Source organism: Sciurus vulgaris (genome assembly GCF_902686455.1).
Source record: "Sciurus vulgaris genome assembly, chromosome: 2".
NCBI lineage: Eukaryota > Metazoa > Chordata > Mammalia > Rodentia > Sciuridae > Sciurus > Sciurus vulgaris.
This window is the reverse complement of record NC_136462.1, coordinates 126,822,659-126,840,306: the sequence shown is the minus strand read 5'-3', so window position 1 is coordinate 126,840,306 and position 17,648 is coordinate 126,822,659. Positions and strand designations below refer to the sequence as shown.

General features: G+C 36.3%; 1 protein-coding gene and 1 long non-coding RNA gene across 2 annotated transcripts in view; one reads left to right on the top strand and one right to left on the bottom strand.

Moving 5' to 3' along the window:
* Positions 1 to 16,653, top strand: part of GABRG3 (gamma-aminobutyric acid type A receptor subunit gamma3) — a 707,345-nt gene extending 690,692 nt beyond the window's left edge. The window contains exons 7-10 of the mRNA XM_079128443.1: positions 3,166 to 3,318; positions 9,715 to 9,911; positions 10,221 to 10,280; positions 11,746 to 16,653. Coding sequence (XP_078984569.1) covers positions 3,166 to 3,318; positions 9,715 to 9,911; positions 10,221 to 10,280; positions 11,746 to 12,027 — 692 coding nt within the window. The 3' untranslated portion in view covers positions 12,028 to 16,653. The remainder of the gene's footprint in view (positions 1 to 3,165; positions 3,319 to 9,714; positions 9,912 to 10,220; positions 10,281 to 11,745) is intronic.
* The window catches only part of LOC306654653, a 188,826-nt gene that overhangs the window by 29,407 nt on the left and 141,771 nt on the right, over positions 1 to 17,648 (bottom strand). The gene's annotated exons all lie outside the window — the stretch shown is intronic.

Below are 17,648 nucleotides of genomic sequence, written 5' to 3'. Positions count from 1 at the left end.
ATTTCTAGGCCAGATTGTCTCTATTATCTCTGGCCAGCACACTATCTTTCGTGAATAGTATCCTCTCTTCTGGAAACTGCTCCTTCATCCACTTCCTCCCTGAGAGCTGTCATTTTCTTGCATGAACCTGCCGGAGTTGAAGTGTGTTTGTCCAATAACAAGCAGTCATCCAACCTACACCAACTGTAATGTCCCACATGACTGGCTTTGTCTGTCCGACTTGTCTGAAATTGACCCTGTCAAGAGTCCTTCCAAGGTTGTAAACTTGGAATCAGAGAAAGTAAATGTGTATCATTCTCTCTCTAGTGGTGGGTGCTTACAGATAGGGAATTTATAAACAAAGGAAAGAAGGAAGGAAGGAAGGAAGGAAGGAAGGAAGGAAGGAAGGAAGGAAGGAAGGAAGGAAGGAAGGAAGGAAGGAAGGAAGGAAGGAAGGAAGGAAGGAAGGAAGGAAGGAAAGGAGGGAGGGAGGGAGGGAGGGAGGGAGGGAGGGAAGGAAATGAAAGTTCTAACTATTTCACTGTGATATTTCAAAACAATTTTATAATTTCTCTTTATAATCACCCTTGACCTGGCACAAATTATTATTAATATATTCAGTGCTAAAAAGCAGTTGTGTAGAATGAATTACTGCTTAATAAAATAAATAAAGCAAGTATTTGGGACTTGATAACTGTGCTTCAGCTTCAGGCTTTCCCCTGAATATGTTTGAGGAACTGTATTCAATGGTTATTTTGCAACCTCCCATTCTTGAACATGTCCATTCAAGCCCCCAACAACAGGATTTTGGTGCTGCTGCCTCCTTCTACTATTGACAGTGCACGACCCTCATGCATCCACCACTGGGACTCCGATGCCTCCCTCCGTCATTGTCAGTGTCAGGCACACCTCTGTCTTTACACTCAACACTGATGCTGCTACCTTTGTCCTGCAAAGCACCTATTTCCAGATGAGGCAGATCCATAGTCATGAAAAGGAAAGTCAGGGTACCCAGTGTCCAGGGAGATGGCTGACTGTAGGATGTCTGAGCAGATCTCTGAGTTAGGCAAATAAATATGCTGATCACTGATGTGAAGCATCTCATCCACTCAGGTAGTGAGAAAACAGATGGATTTCTTAAACTGATATGTGCATCTGGTCTGGAATTGTCCATCTGCTTCTTCCTTAGGAACATACAATGGTGGTAATTTCATGAATTATTCCATTCTTTGAATATTCGATTTAGGCTGTCTTCATAATTCTTTGTGTGATTTATCACATTTTATTTTTGTTTATTTGTTTTCTCATACAGTTTTGACTGGAATTTTATGTAAAAAATTAATGCACATTTTAAAAATAACATAATTCAATAAGATTTTCCCAAAAAAGATGTAATTCTGACATTGATATTATTTAGAAAAATATTTTTGAATTTTTTTATTGCTTCAGGTTAATCATCCTGATTCTTTTGTACAGAAATGCTAATTTGCTTAAAATTTTAAAAGTCTCTCAGAAAATGGTCTCAAAACTGAGGTTTCGATCAACAGTTCTGAATATTGCTACAATAAAATAACACACCCTGCAAAAAATATTCTAGTTATTGAAAGTCATAGTTTCCATGTGGGTTCAAGTTTGCCTGTCAATCTTTTATGTAAAATTGGGACTATGGTGATGATCTTTTCACTCAACAAACACTAATTGATTGCTTATCATTAGGCAATACTGGTGAAGGAGAATAATATATTCCATATCTCCAACATTTTGTTGATTTGATGACAGATATTACTAATTATAAAAAAAATCATCATGGAGCAGGGTGGCACATGCCTCTAAACCAAAGTGACTGGGAAGGCTAGGGTAGTAGGATCTCAAGTTTGAGAGGAATCTCAGCAACTTAAACCCTTTCTCAGAGTATAAGTTTTTAAAAGGGTTGGGAATGTAGCTCAGTGCTAAAGCACCCCTGCATTCAATCCCCAGTACTGCAAAAAATTAAAAATAAAAACAAATAAATAAGTAAATCATTAGAACTGTTGGGAAGGAAGGAACAGGAAAGGCTTCTCAGGGAACTCAGTAATTTGTAAGCTGATATCAAAAATGTGTGAAGAGTATCTACTTGGATGCGGAAAAAGGAAAAGAAGAGCACAGTAGGCAGAAGGGGAGCAAATCAGAGGCCTGTGAAGAAAGATCCTGGCAGGTCTGAAGACTGGGACAGATGCCAAGAATGTACAGAATTCAAGGAGTGTTTAATGCAGAATATTGTGAACTACAGTGAAAATGTGACCACTGTACAAGGACAAGATATTGGTGAAGGATTAAAAGGGGAAGAATATGACAGTATTTGCATTATAATAGATTCTCATTCTGTGCAGAACAGGACTGGTCATTAAAAAAAGGTTGGGATTATGGCAGGAGATGGTGGCCTGGACTAGATGAGGAAAGGACTTGAGGGTGAGGTAGTAGCTAAAACCATTAAGAAGAAAAGAGGAGGCGTCAAAGATGGCTTCTAGGTTTCCACCTTGAGCAAGAGAGCAGAGGACCTGCATGAGAACCAGATCTGCATGGCTTCACTTTAGTAGGAGAGAGCAGAATGTCATGGAATTTTTTTCTTCTCTTTGCTTTTGAGTTGGCACAACCTAAGTACTACAGTCATGAATGGGTGAGATAAATGTAAAAATTGTAAATAAAATGTACAGTGCAAAGTTGGTGAGCTGAAATCCATGCATGATATGAAAAAATAAAAAGGCAAAATGGTTACACACGTTTATATATGATATGATAGCTGTGTTATTATTGGGGAAGAATAAACTCCTTAAAATGACCTTGCATGTTTGAGGATTATTATCTTTGAGTATAAACATGCAGCATACAGATGGAATCTAGCAATCATAGTTCAGCAAGTCAAGACCTGTCAAGGGGTAATCGTGCATGCCTGTCACCTCAGTCAATTAATATGTCTGTTTTTGTGTCCTTTACAGTAAACAATAAAATGCCTTGCAAAGCCAAGAATACTACAAGAGTTCAGCTTAAGAACACCAACATTTTGATCACTTCCCTGATTTGATGTTATTGTAGTTGTACATTTTTATACAAGTCATTCATCTTTTTCAAAATAAATTATAGATTAATTCCCCAAACCATTTGTTAACCCATGAAAGTTGCTTTAATTTTGACAATATTTTGTTACAGGGGATTATGTTGTCATGACTATATATTTTGAATTGAGCAGAAGAATGGGATACTTCACTATTCAGACATACATTCCCTGTATACTGACTGTGGTTTTATCCTGGGTGTCATTTTGGATTAAAAAAGATGCTACACCAGCAAGAACAGCATTAGGTAAGTTTCAAAAAAAAAATCTTCCACTATTTTGTATGATTTTAATACAGAAATGTTCATAAAATATCTATAATTAAAGAAATTTGATTCAAAGCAGTTGATCTAATTTGAGAGTTACTTAACCATGCTTATAATATATTTTTTCAAGTATCCAAGTTAGTTTGTTGTTAGTTTGTTTTATTCTGACAATGAAATTCCATGTGTGCTACTTAAATTAAGACAGATTAGGTATTCAACTGCATAATCTGTTACTAAACCTTGAGATTAATGCCATCACAAAAATGTAGTTTCCTTCCAGAATCTGCCAACTCAAAAGTCTCATTCAGTGTAAGGAAACGAAACTTGCCATAGACATTTAAGAAGGAAAGACACTATATTGGTATATAGTCTCTTGATAAAAGAAGTTTTACTTAGCAATTTTGGCAAGAAATAAGAAAATAATCATCTTTCCAGCTATAATCCACGTATGAAAGCTCAGTCTTTTCAAGAGCTTTCGGTGGTCCTCAAAATCCTCTTAATGAAACACAAAATTATAGCGATTTTAGAATTGTTCAACATTTTGTATCAGGTTTTTATGGTAAAAATTTTACCTTTCAATGTTTTTATTTGTGATAAGAGGTAATAAATAATATGATAATGAATGTAGAAGTTGTTTTCCATAAAAAACATTTTCTTCAGAAACAGGGGAGCTGCCTCAATTCCAAATCCTTGCAAAGTCTCTCATTCCATTGTGTTTTCTGTGATTTTTTTTTATTCTTTGTTTGATAATGAAGTACTATTTGAGATTAATTAACCTGCAATATCTTCTGCCAATATTAGTTTCACATTCTTATAGAAAGTACATAAAAGAATTGGTAAATGACATTAACATAAATTTAGTAACTATCATTTGATTTATCCACTCTCGATTACAAATATTAGTTATCATTATAAGTAAGCCCCCTGATTCAGTTTTGCCCTCTGTGATTTCAGTTGCCCACAGTCACGACGATTCAAAAATATTAAATGAAAAATCCTAGAAATAAATAATTCAAAGTTTTAAATTTTATACCATTCTGAGTAGCATAATGAATCTAGTACCACATCATCCCATCCCACCTGGAATGTGAATGTGTACCATCCTTTTGTCTGGGATATCCATGCCGTATACATTACCCACCCATTAGTCACTTAGCCATCTCAGTTATTGTGTCATTTATAATAGTATCGCATTACTTCTACTCAAGTAATCCTTAAATTACATAACTATGCCCTCAAAATGCAAAGGTAGTGACACTGGCAATTTAGATATGCCAATGAGAAGCCAAAAATTGCTTCAAGTGAAAAGATGAAAGTTACTGACTTAATAAAAAGTCAATAACTGACTTATTAAAAACCAAATCATTATTAATAATGATTTCAGTCATATGCCAAAATCAAAATGCCTGTATCACTCACCTCACTTCATCTCATCATACACATTGCAGTAGCTCACATTATCACAAGAAGATGAAGTTGAGTATGGTACAATGAGATATTTGAGAGAGAAGAACATTCACATAATTTTATTAGAGTATATTGCTATTATTGTTCTACGCTATTATTAGTAATTATTAATCTTTTTACAGTGCCTAATTTATAAATAGTTTTATCATAGATTTGTCTGTATAGGAAAAAACAGTGTATATAAGTTCTGGTACTATCTGCAGTTTCCAGTATCAACTAGAGATCCTAGAACATAACTCCTGTGGATAAGTAATATGCATAAACAAGCAAACACAAGAATCAGTAAAAGGATAGAGAGGATCTGAACAATACTATCTATGTCTCTGACTATTTGATATTATAGAACCCTAAATACATTATACAAATGGACTTAAACTTGTATCTTCACCATACACAAAAATAACAATACATGGATCAGGGATTTAAATGGCAAAGCTAAAAATATGAATATTCTTGAAGAAAAATCAGGACTTTGATATTGGGTTAGATAAAAATTTCTCAGACCAGAAATAAAAACCTCTGATGAAAGACACTTTAAAACATTTATGACCAAACAGATATTTCTTGCTATTGGACAATAATGTAACATCATGAAGACTTCTTGTTTTTGTACAGTAATGGTATCTTCTCCAATGTATAGTTTCTCCCTCTTCTTTTATTTTATAATGTTTTTTGGTGCACAGAAATTTTTATTTATGAATCTTCATATTGACGGTTTCTGGCCTAAATATGTTGTAAGTATGGCTCCTTTTAAATTTTGTTGTAGAATAATATCATTAATTTCACAAAATAATACCCAGAATACCCAAGATGCCATCAAATATCATTCATTATACTAGAAAGTAGGCCAATATTGAGATGACACAGATGATAGAATTATCTGACCAGGATTTTAAAGTAGCAGCATAAACATGCTTCAGTGATGAATTACAAACACACAGGAACTAAGTGGAAAAAAATAGAAAGCTTCATCAAGGAAGTAGAAGATACAAGGAGAAACAAGTGGAAGTTTTAGAATCAAAAGTAACCATTCCAAAATTAAGAACTTACCGGAAAGTTCAACAATAGAATGGAAGGAACCAAAGAAAGAATCAGTGAACTTTAACATAGGACAAGAAAAAATTACTCAATCTAAGCAACAAAAAGAGAAAACAGACTGAAAAGATACCAATAAATTGAGTTTGGGGACTTGTGAGATGATAAGAAACAGCCTAACATTATGTCAACAAAGTTCCAGAAGGAGAAGAGAAGAGGATGGAGCTGAAAAAGTATTCAAACAAATAATGGCTAAAAATTTCTCAAATTTGTCAAAAGGCATAAATATGCATATTCAAGAAGTGAAGGAATTCCCAAACAAAATAAAAACAAAGAATTTTTTTAAAAGATGGCACTCTCTCTTAAAAAAAAAAAAAAGCAAAACAAAACAAAACAAACACTTGGATGACAGTGTATTCCTCATCCCAATCATTGGGGCCAGAAGGATGTGCAGAACATTTGCCAACTGTAGAAAGGAAAAGATTGCGTACCCAGAATTCCACACCCAATGAGACTATCATTCCAGAAAAAGAAGAAATCCATATATTATTTGTCACTAATAATGCACCTCAAAACAAGGGCCCAAAACAGCTCTTGAAATAGAAATGAAATTATGAGTAAACAATATTTGGAACAAGAAGTAGAAAAAACTATCATAAACAGTGAAGATAGGAGTACATAAAATAGGCTTTCAACCTCCTTTCAAGTTTTCTAAATTCTGTGTAAAGGTTGAAGCCAAAAATCAGAATGCTGCTTGATGGAGTTTTTGAATATTTCAGGGAAATAATTAAGACCATTAGAATCAGGGAAGAGCAAAGGGAAATAGGTTTCTTCTCTTAATTCAAACTGGCAAATTGACAATAGGCAATAAATTATGTATATGTAATATAATACTTGGAAGAACCACTAAAATTACACTACACCAAGTGACACATTCATAAACACTGTGGGGGCTGAGTGTATAACTCAGTGGGTACAAGCTGTGGGTTTAGCCCAGGACACCAAAAAAAAAAAAAAAAAAAAAAAACCAAATAAAATGTAGACAGATCAAGACTGAATTCTAAAAATTGGTGCAATACCCACAGGAAGGCAGGAAAAAAGAAAACAAGACCGAAAGAAAAAAAAAAAAAAAACAAACAAACAGACAAACACAAAACTAAATGCAATGGTATGCCTTAAATATTAATAATTATATCCAACATAAATCATCAGAATATACCAATTAAAACTAAGTTGACAGTGAATAAAAGATAAAACATGAACCAACTATGATCTGTCTATAAGAAAGTCACTTCAACTAGGATGGTATAGGTAGGTTAACATAAATCTTCATGAAAACTTTATTTGTAAGAGCCAAATCCTGACAGGAAAATGCCTCAACAAGTGAGTAATAAGTATCCCATTTGTTTACAATAAAAATGAATTAAAAAAAAAAAGAAAGAAAATAAAAATTCAGTCTTTGGAAATAAATTCTAAAAAAAAAAAAAAGAAAGAAAGAAACTCTGGCACATCCCCACCATGGAGTGAATATTGCTTCCCATAGAAAGGAACAAACTATTGGTACAGCAGCAATTTAAATGGATCTCAAGGGCATTGCCCTAAGTGGAGGGTAAAAAATTAAACACCAAAATTACTCTTTGTTTCTGACTTAAGTAAAATATGAGAATTTGTACTCATCCATCCCTCTGAGGTCAGAAAGAAAGTTGCTCTGGGGTTCTGTGAGGCCAGATATTCTCCAAAGAATCATATGTGTATCAGAACCACCGAGATTCCTTCTGAATGCCCTGGTGCTTTCCCATTGGAGGGAGACATGGCTACAGTGCCAACGAGGATCCTGCAAGAGTACCCTGTGGCTGTGTAGCTTAGATACCTATACTAAACAGGAATTCCCCACCCCAAATTTTTATTCTCTTCTGGGCATTGTGTAGTTTCTTTGTATGGGTTGCAGGGCTGGGCGATGGCAGAGTGGAAGAGATAGGTAGCCTGCACACAGAAGACAGCCCAGTAGTGACAAATGATGTACAAAATAGATAACTTCACCGAGATAGAAATTAAGATTTTGAAGTTCTTCTTACACATGACATGTTCACCCCATGTTTTAGGCTGAATTAGATATTTATTATAAGAGCTTTTCCCATAAATATACCGCTGGCATTAATGTCAACATTTCCAGTTCACACAGCATTTTAAAATGAAGTGTTGCAACTTCCTCACATAAAGGAGAGCCAGGGATTCTATTCTTATTATAATGATAAAAAAAATCAGAGAAGGTAATTGACACCCCATTACCATATGCAGAGAAGATGCGGGACAAAACTGAGGGCTGGGACTTCCAAGTCAATGTCCTTTATGCTAGGCAAGGCTGTCCACACTGGTGCTTTGAACTCAATCTGCAACTGCTCCTGGAAGAAATGCCTTGAGCAGTTGCAGGGAGGAACTAAAAGACAGTGATACTACAGCTAGGTGAGGAGTCCTGTCATTCATCTGTCATGTATACCTAACTCTGAGTAGTACTGCAATGCAGTGTTAACACACAGGTGCCTGTGATTCTGTGGTCCATGATGCTGACCTTCCCCAACCTCTGGCAGGTCTGATTTCCCAGGGAGTTCTACCAGGAGGCAGTGACCCCTAACTTGCCTCACATGATAATCACTCTTCTCCATTTCACTCTTCATGTTCAATAGTCTTCATCCCCATTTCCATTTGTTTTCCTTTTAAACTATCCATCACTATCTTAATCATTTCCAGTGTTTGAATATGCCTTTAGTGTTGACTCGCCTACATGAAATTGTAAAAGTCAAACCAGTATCGGGTATTATCAATTAATTGATTAATTCAAAGCAAAATGTTTACTTAAGTACCTAAAATATGCTGGCTGCTATGCTGGGTGATAGGCAAATGAAGATAAGCAAGATCCACTTTTGCTTTTAAAGATTACACAATCTATTTGAGGAGACAGACATGTGAAGACAGATGCAATTCACTGTGATAATGCAAAAAAAAACCAGAGGTACACAGAGTACAAGGATGGCACAGATGGCAGATGCTCACATTGTCAACTCTGTCTGGGATGTTGTCAAGGGAAGGCAGCTCAGAAAGAGTGGTGCTGGGCTGGGGCTTGAAGCATATGAAGCATAGTGGGAGTTTACACATTGGGTAGGATGGGAGGAGAGAGAAGGAAAAGGGTTTATCTGGCACAAGAAAAGTGAGATGTGGAATAGCACAGAATACACAGGAAAACTGCAAACTGTATCTTCACTAAAAATGCTTAAAAGACAAAATGTCAAACGATAAGAAAATTAAGAAGAAAACAATGTATCAATTCTGGTACAGAGGATCCTCAATGTACGATGGAGATATGTCCCACAAAACCTCATCATCAGTTGAAAATATCATAAATCAAAAACATATTTAATATACCTAGCCTCCTGAACTTTCTAGCTTAGCAACAGAGTGCACTGTAAAGTATTGGGGGCTCCCCCTGGTGATCATGTGGCTGATTGTCAGCTGCAGTTAGAGGCCACTGCTGAGCATTGAGAGAATCTTGGTACCCAGGGAAAAAGATCTACCTTCGAAATTCGAAGTACAGTTTCTACTGAATGCATCTCACGTTCATGCCATCATAAAGAAGAAAGATCTCAAGTTGAACATAGGTCAGAGCTTGTCCACATTTCAATGTCATTCTGAAGATAATTATAAGAAATGCTATCGAAACCTCTTACAAATTGTATAGATGTTAAAATCAAAAGACTCTGTTAAGTATGCAGTGGTCAAGGATTCCTGGTAAACAGTCATGGTAGAGTGGGGCATTGTGAGTGATCTCTTGTTTTTGTCACATGGCACCTTCTCACCACCTGATGACTATCCCCCATGCAGGCATCACCACAGTGCTTACCATGACCACACTCAGCACCATAGCGAGGAAGTCCCTGCCACGAGTGTCCTATGTGACAGCCATGGACCTCTTTGTGACCGTGTGCTTCTTGTTCGTCTTTGCTGCTCTAATGGAGTATGCCACCCTCAATTACTATTCAAGCTGTAGAAAACCAACTGTCACGAAGAAGAAAACCTCGGTGAGTGGCAAAGATAGCAAAGATTTTCTGGAAGGTAGTGTAGGATATGTTAAGATAAATATGTGCTAAAATGCAATCGTGTTCCTCAGAATCTTACAAAACATGATATAAATAGCTAACTCCACAAGACTTTGAAACACTAGATAGCAATTCTGGAGATGTGACTGTAACCCTCAACTTCTCTCCAGCTCATCACCTGCAGGTGACAAGGACTGGTTTAGACATACCTTAATGACTGCTCTAACTAAGGTTATCTGGGGTACAGATGCCCATGGCAGCTCACTAATTTTTTCTTTTCTTTTCTTGCAGTTATTGCATCCAGATTCCTCGAGATGGATTCATGAGCGTATAAGCCTACAAACACCCTCAGTATGTATAGCTTTACAGGTGTTAATATTTCTAAGGAATTTTATTAAACTAGCTTGCATTTGAAAGAGATGTTTCTGTTTATATATGCACGTACTGAAGACCCATGAGTGATGCACATGCTGCTACTTTTTAAATATCCAGTTCGGAACATTTGAAAAATAGAGTAGAAAATTAACCATAGTCCTTTTTTTTCCCAGAGTTTATAGTATACATGTCAGACTTTATTCTAAGCATGCAAATAACATATTAATGCATGTTAGACCAACTAAATTATGGTCTATATATTGTTTTATAACCTCTTTGGTAACTCAAAAGTATGTACTTAACTTTTAAATCACTGATATGAACTACCACTTGCATAACAAGTTTCATGTGTGATTAGACTTTTATTCCTTTACACCATATCAATTTCCTAATTACACTGAATATTTTATGCCCTCTCCCACCAGACATCACAGGTGGTTTTCTGTTTCAGTACCTTATATTTAGAGTGGAGTCTCCTCTTTTTCATAAGGAGACTCTGTAGCTATCTGTACTCTGAAAGAGTATATCATTGTAGTTCTGACAGAAGGTTAGTGGGCAAGCCGCTTTTACAGCTGTGGGAAGTGAACAAATGCTTCCAAATAGATCAGACTGAAACATAAGGGAAAGAGGCCGTGTGGAATAACAGACACAAGTCAGAACTAATAGCCTGAGGCCCACAGAGCACATTCTCACACACAGCCGGGAGGGTTGGGAGCTGAGGGAAAAAAATATTGACATCTTTGGTATAAGAAATGCTATTGCTAAAAGAAGGGGGAAAAAATCTAACACACAGATAAAAAGAAACTTCCACAAAACCAGAAGAACACATTTTAAAAAGAGGAAAAGTTTAATGTCCTTGAAAAAACAATTCACAGACAAGGGTGCTAGACCAAGTGAGAAGACACAGTCAGAGGGATTTTTCAGACAGAGCTTATACTGTAGTCAAAGAAAATGGACTCTTTCAATAATTAGATGAGAATTGTCACCGCTTCAACTCCTTTTCATTGCCAACAAGAAAGAGCAGAAATGAGCAGCCTCCCCAGAGATGGAGGACATGTTTCTGGCTCCAGTCACATTGTGGTCTAGGCACGTTGTGCCTCAGTATCCTAACCTGTCAAATGCAAGGCTAATGTGCTCCACAGGTGCCCAGGAAACACCATGTTCCAGCAGGTCATGAGACTCCATTATCCACACAGGCAAAGGAGTGAGTCCAGGTTCAGTTTGACCAAGGATGACTTTGAGGAAGCATTTATTAAAATTCTTCCTTGGCCATAGTTTGAAATATTTGTGACAAATGGGAGGCATGCTTTTGAACAAGTACTTACACAATGGGAAGTATAGCTGTCTAGGGCACAGGGAATAGGTACCTATTGCTTGATGCACCTTGGGCTGTTTTTAAGGCACTGCATATTGATGGATGTGTTGCTCTTGTTGCCTGCAGAACTATTCTCTCCTGGATATGAGGCCACCTCCGCCTGCGATGATCACTTTAAACAATTCGGTGTATTGGCAGGAATTTGAAGATACCTGTGTCTATGAGTGTCTGGATGGCAAAGACTGTCAGAGCTTCTTCTGCTGCTATGAAGAATGTAAATCAGGATCATGGAGGAAAGGGCGGATTCACATAGACATCTCGGAGCTGGACTCGTACTCCCGGGTCTTTTTCCCCACGTCATTCCTGCTCTTTAACCTGGTCTATTGGGTTGGATACCTGTATCTTTAAGTGCTGCCCTTAGTGATCAGTGAGGAGCACTTGGTTCACATCCTTCACCTTCCATCACCCCCAAACTTGTAGTGACCAGTTGGGAGTAGCAAGGAAGGACACTGCTCAGTTTATCTTAATTTATAAACTACCTTTCAGCAGAACAGGAAGTATCTGGCAAATATTCCTAATATATACACATACATACATTAATTTAATTTTCAAGTGATATTCTTGCTAATCCCTTACTGCATCTGTAGCTTGGTGATATTTATTAATGGTTTTGGATATTGGAAGCAGCCGCCTATTACCCTTGCAAAGAAATCTGTAAAACACAGAAGCAAATGTCTGAGAAGCTCTCTCAGGCTCCCACCCATTATGTATCTTTCCTTCATAGCCCTCAGCACCAGAGCCCATGTGTACTGAATCCCTCTTAGCCAAGACACATTTGTGCTGGCCTCATCCCCATGCTCACAGGGCACTCTAAGTTCAAGTGCAAACTGCAGTGAGTTTTGAACCCAGTTTCCTCCCTCTGCAGCCTTTTTTGCTCTAGCACCACCATCGTTATTAACTAGCCTCCCTTTTCCTAACAGCCTTACCCTAGGCCTGGGAGGACTTCACAAATCTCCATTTGAGGAAAAGAATTATGATTTTCAAAATTCTCATGTTACTGAAGTCAAAGATGTTAATTATCTCTGAACATTAGGTTATTACTTTATTCTAAACTACTGTAAATCAACAGTACTTGAAATTTGGGTTTTTGGATTAGTTCAACTTGAGTTCAGCAACATTTCCTCTTGAGATCTGTATTTTATTAGGCCAAGGCTCAACTGCAGAGTATGGATCTAGTCTGTGTGGTTATTATGGGTTCAATAATTGTCTTCATCTTGTGAAGAAAGAGATACAGCATGTACAAGACTTTGTCTTGAAAACATATTCTAGAGTGTGAAAGCATCATAGATAGAATTTTAAAAATTTCTTAGTAAATATTAATTTTCAAGTCAAACCAACTTTAGATGCAAAAAAGGTTAATGGCAATCATCAATTATCCATTTTGATGAGCAAATATTGTTTTATACTTTGAAATATGGATACATAGCAAAATCCCAAAGAAAAAATCCCAAGTCAATACTCTTTTGATATTTTTATAACACAAAACTAATTTGCTTCTTGATATTAGTTCTTTGTTATAACTAGATGCCAGTATGAACTTCATACAACTCTTTTAAAGCTTCCCTCCATCAGTAGGAAAAAACAAAAACCTACCAGTTAGTTAATAATGCTTTGGCATTATTAAAATTTTAATACCAGAATCTTTGTGCTTTTCATCTTTCTCACACACACACACACACACAGAAATAATTTTATTGGAAACCATTCATTTTTCAAGTATCCATTGTGCATGTCATTATTATTCAAAAAACTAAAACATTATGTAGACAAAGTGTATAAAAGTTCTAATTTCATCCAATTTACTGAATGTATACAAGAAAGGAGATGCAAGTGGAAGAGAACAGAAAGACTGATATTAGATATGTCTATTTATTCTTAATAACATTGTTTCATATCAAATGAATGCAAAGATACAGATATATGGCCATCCAGTTTTCAAGGTTTCAGTCTATGTAGAGCCTCTCAATCCCATTGTTTTCCTTTCTGTAAAACTCACTGTCCTTAGGTTTGATACTTGCTATTTAAGCAACAAGTCAATTGACTTCTGCTTAGTAACTTCAATTTAAAAAATAAGATAATAAATACTTGTGGGGAAATAGGTTGAGAACAATGGTTTAAGTGAAATATCTTCTCCTTCAGAGAATTAGTATCCTAGTTCTGTCTGTGAAGCATGAAGGTCCCTTTTCACCTGTGGCAGACACACTCTGGAGGTGCCCTGATGGAAGAAATTCCATGCCACACCAGATCTCTGAGCACAGAGGGCAGGCAGCACCAACACAATTCCCAACATTATATAATTTCTAACAACACGAAGAATTTAAACCTATTTTATTGTAAAAGAAGTTCTGGAGAAAACTAAATTTTCTAATAAAATTTTTCTTAAAAGGAAAATAAATAACCTAAAAACAATTTTTATAACACAGATTTGGTCCCATGATACCTTAAAAACAGTTCTACAAATGCTTCTTATCTTAAAACCACTCAATATTTGAACATTGTTAGAAACTCTCATGAAATTTTAGGTGTAGAATGTGCATACCAATAACCCCCATTTTCAGAATCCAGCCATTCTCTTCCTCCCGAATGCCGCTATCCTCCTGATCAAAATGCAGTAGTTCACAGTTTCTGCTCCATGAAGGAGAACCTTCATCTCAAGAGAGTCTAAACAATGTTCACCTAATAGAGCATAAAATGGATTCCTGCACATTTAGCAATCTCCCCACTACAAAGTCTGACTAAAAAGAACCAAAGCATCCCCTGAGAGCATACCAATGCCCATTTCTCTGCATAATTCATGCACTCCACATCAATGTCAACTCCTGAGATGAGCCTTGTCAGTCCACAATACAGGAGAGACACGTGTACCTTGCTCAGGTGCAGAGCTCAGGGGCTTTCAGAACATATATGTTTACTTTGGGGAGAAAAGAAGAGGAGGAGCACTGGGAAAGAATGAGGGGATTGTGAGCAACCCCCTTAACTACTCTCCTTCACTAGGATGCTTGATTATGGAGGACACGTGTGGGGCACACAAACTCTAGACTGTTCCACACAGCCTGCCCCAGCATATCGTGCATGTAGAATTGATGGAGGTTTTGAGTGGAAGTTGTCAGAGTAATCTGCATTCTGAAGGTGCTAATGTGCTCCTCACTTTAGAAATACTCAAAATTGAGGAGATGACAGTTCCCTGTTTGGACAAGAATTCCAAATTTTTGATCACTGTGGATCAAACATGAAACTGTGACTGTCTCTCTTAAGCCACATCCTGGGTGAGGGGGATGAAGAAAAACTTAAAAAGGCATTTCACACATTAATAAAATTAGATCACAATGCCTCTTCAGAAATGAAAATGTTCCAACACCACAAACCAGAAGAGAGACTCCCCAGATTTTGGACAGAGAAGGACATTGTTAATATAATTTATTATGAACTCAGCCAATACTGCCCCAATTTACCCAAAATATGCCTTAAAATAAAACAAAACTCAAATAATATGCATCTTGTAAGATTTTCCATTTCCTGCAGTCAACTATATTTTATGCCAGGTTTTATTTCTCTTTTATGCTTAGATGAAAAAGAGGACTTCATTTCTTTATATGACAAACAGTTTTGTCCTCAACTTTACATCAAATCAGCTCAGTAAAAAGTTTCTGTGGATTCTTCAATTGAGGAAATGCATGCCCTTGATCACAAAGCATTTTCATGCTACATATGGGAAATAGGGGTCAACCTGAAAGTTAGCAACCTAGTCCTTGTGACAAGGCTATGAAGGTCCGATGAATGTCCATAGAGAACCTTCACACCAAATCATCTGAACTGATAACAGCCTGCTACAGTAAAAGTTAATTGTGAGGCATGTTGTTTTGCAGCTCTGCAAAATGCCACACTCTGGAAAAAATGGAGGAGGGAGACCAGTAACCCCATTTTCCATTGACTACTCCTTGCAGCAACTGGGAAGCAATGGGCCACTCTTTCCAAAGGGCTAGAATACAACACAAACAAAACCTCTACTTCCTTAGTCATTTTAATCTTGGTTGCCAAACTGGACACTTTTTGTATTTTACTTTGAGACTTGAAAAGTAGTAACTGGTCTCTAACCATTATACTTACCACCTTATCAGTTCAATGCTCTCAAGGCACCAAACATTTTGAATCCACTCTGTGATCTTGCAACAGTTTCTGAGTGCTTTTTTCTGAGAGTTTATAAAGTATATACATATGAGATTTCATCTTCAATTTCTATTAAAAATGGTGAATAACTTGAGACAAATGTAACTGATGTAAATACATAGAAGTTCAAATGTCAAACTCCATCCGTACTGATAAACTGTCTATTTGGGGCTTCAGAAACTATCCTTTAAAAACATTATTTAGAGAGGTATGTGAAAATAAGGGGTAAAGTAACCAGATTGCAAATACACTATAAATGTTCAATTCATAATTTCTTGCTGGTCCCCTTTCAAATTGTCTAAATTGAGAAAGTGTATAATCTATACATATTTCTTTTTCTCAATTGGCCTGTAGGAAGCATTTGGGTTTAAAGAGGTTAGAAGTACCTCTATATTTGTGTTATCTCTATAATCATACCCAAAGAACTAAAAAATATTGAACACTTCAGGATAAATGATAAATCCCATTTCTGATCCCTTATTGACTTATCTTTTAATATAAAAATAGATTTCTATGATTACAGGGATGAAAAATGTATGTCCTTAGATGGTAGAGTAACAACTTAGCCATTCTTTATTTCTAGAAGAATAAAAAGTTGCTTCATTCTGTTTTTAATGTCTGAAAGTTTTGAAGACTAGTAGTGACTAGGGCATTTCCATTTTCCATTTTTTAAAAAGTTCTTCTGATTACAAGGTAGCAATTATAGGATACAAGCTTTGTCTACTTCTATTAAGGTCAAAAAGGAGTCTGTTTCCATTATTTATTTATTTATTTATTTGTTTATTTTCAGAATGTCCTCTAGTTCAATGATGCTTTGATTTTTTTAAATGTTGTCAATAAGATCCCTTAAAACTTTTACTGCTCTGGTGACATAAAATCCCAATATTAGATCAGTTTAAATAAATCAGTGCTAAAAAAATTAGTTGGACTATTGGTCACTAATATATGTTCCACATTCTGAGTTAATCAAATGGGTTTTTCAGATTATATTATACAGGTACATCAGCTAGAAAATAATTAGGCAGATTAAACATATTTACACACACACACACACACACACACACACACACACATTCACACACAAAATCACCCAGAATAAGTACTGTTTGAATATACTGTTCAGGTAATTGAGGCAAATGTAAATTGCTTTGCTTGTTCTATTCAGATAAGTACCTACTTTTACCACTTCATTTTTCGCATTTGTAAACACAATAGAAGATTTCCCCAGCCCAATGAGCCAGGTACACAATATGAGGGTAATAACAGTTCCTGCAAGGAAGGAAGCTCCTCTATATCTGCTGAACAGTTTAAATTGAATAGGCTGGAAAGAACATTGATTCTCAATAATGATTTCTCCCAGATTGAGCAAGTAGCTGCTGTATTTTCTCTCTTCTATGTATTCAGGGTTCCTTCTTTATTTTTCCCAGCAAAGTACAGTCCTCCCTTCACATCTACAGGTTCTGAATCCATAGTTTCAACCAACCAAGAATGGAAAATATTTTTTAAAAAATTACATCTGTACCAAACATATACGGACTTTCCTGTCACTTCTGAAGGACACTGTATAATAATTACTTAACACAGAATTTACCACATTGCATTAGGTATTATGTCATCTAGGGGTGATTTTAAGTATACAAAAGGATGTGTGTAGGTTCTATGCAAACACTACACCATTGTATTTAAGATATTTCAGCATCCTTGGATTTGTTATCTGTGGGAATCCTAGAACCAGTCCCCTGCAGATCCCAAATGAAGACTATAATGTTTACATTTGCTATGATAGCCTTAGACCCAGATTT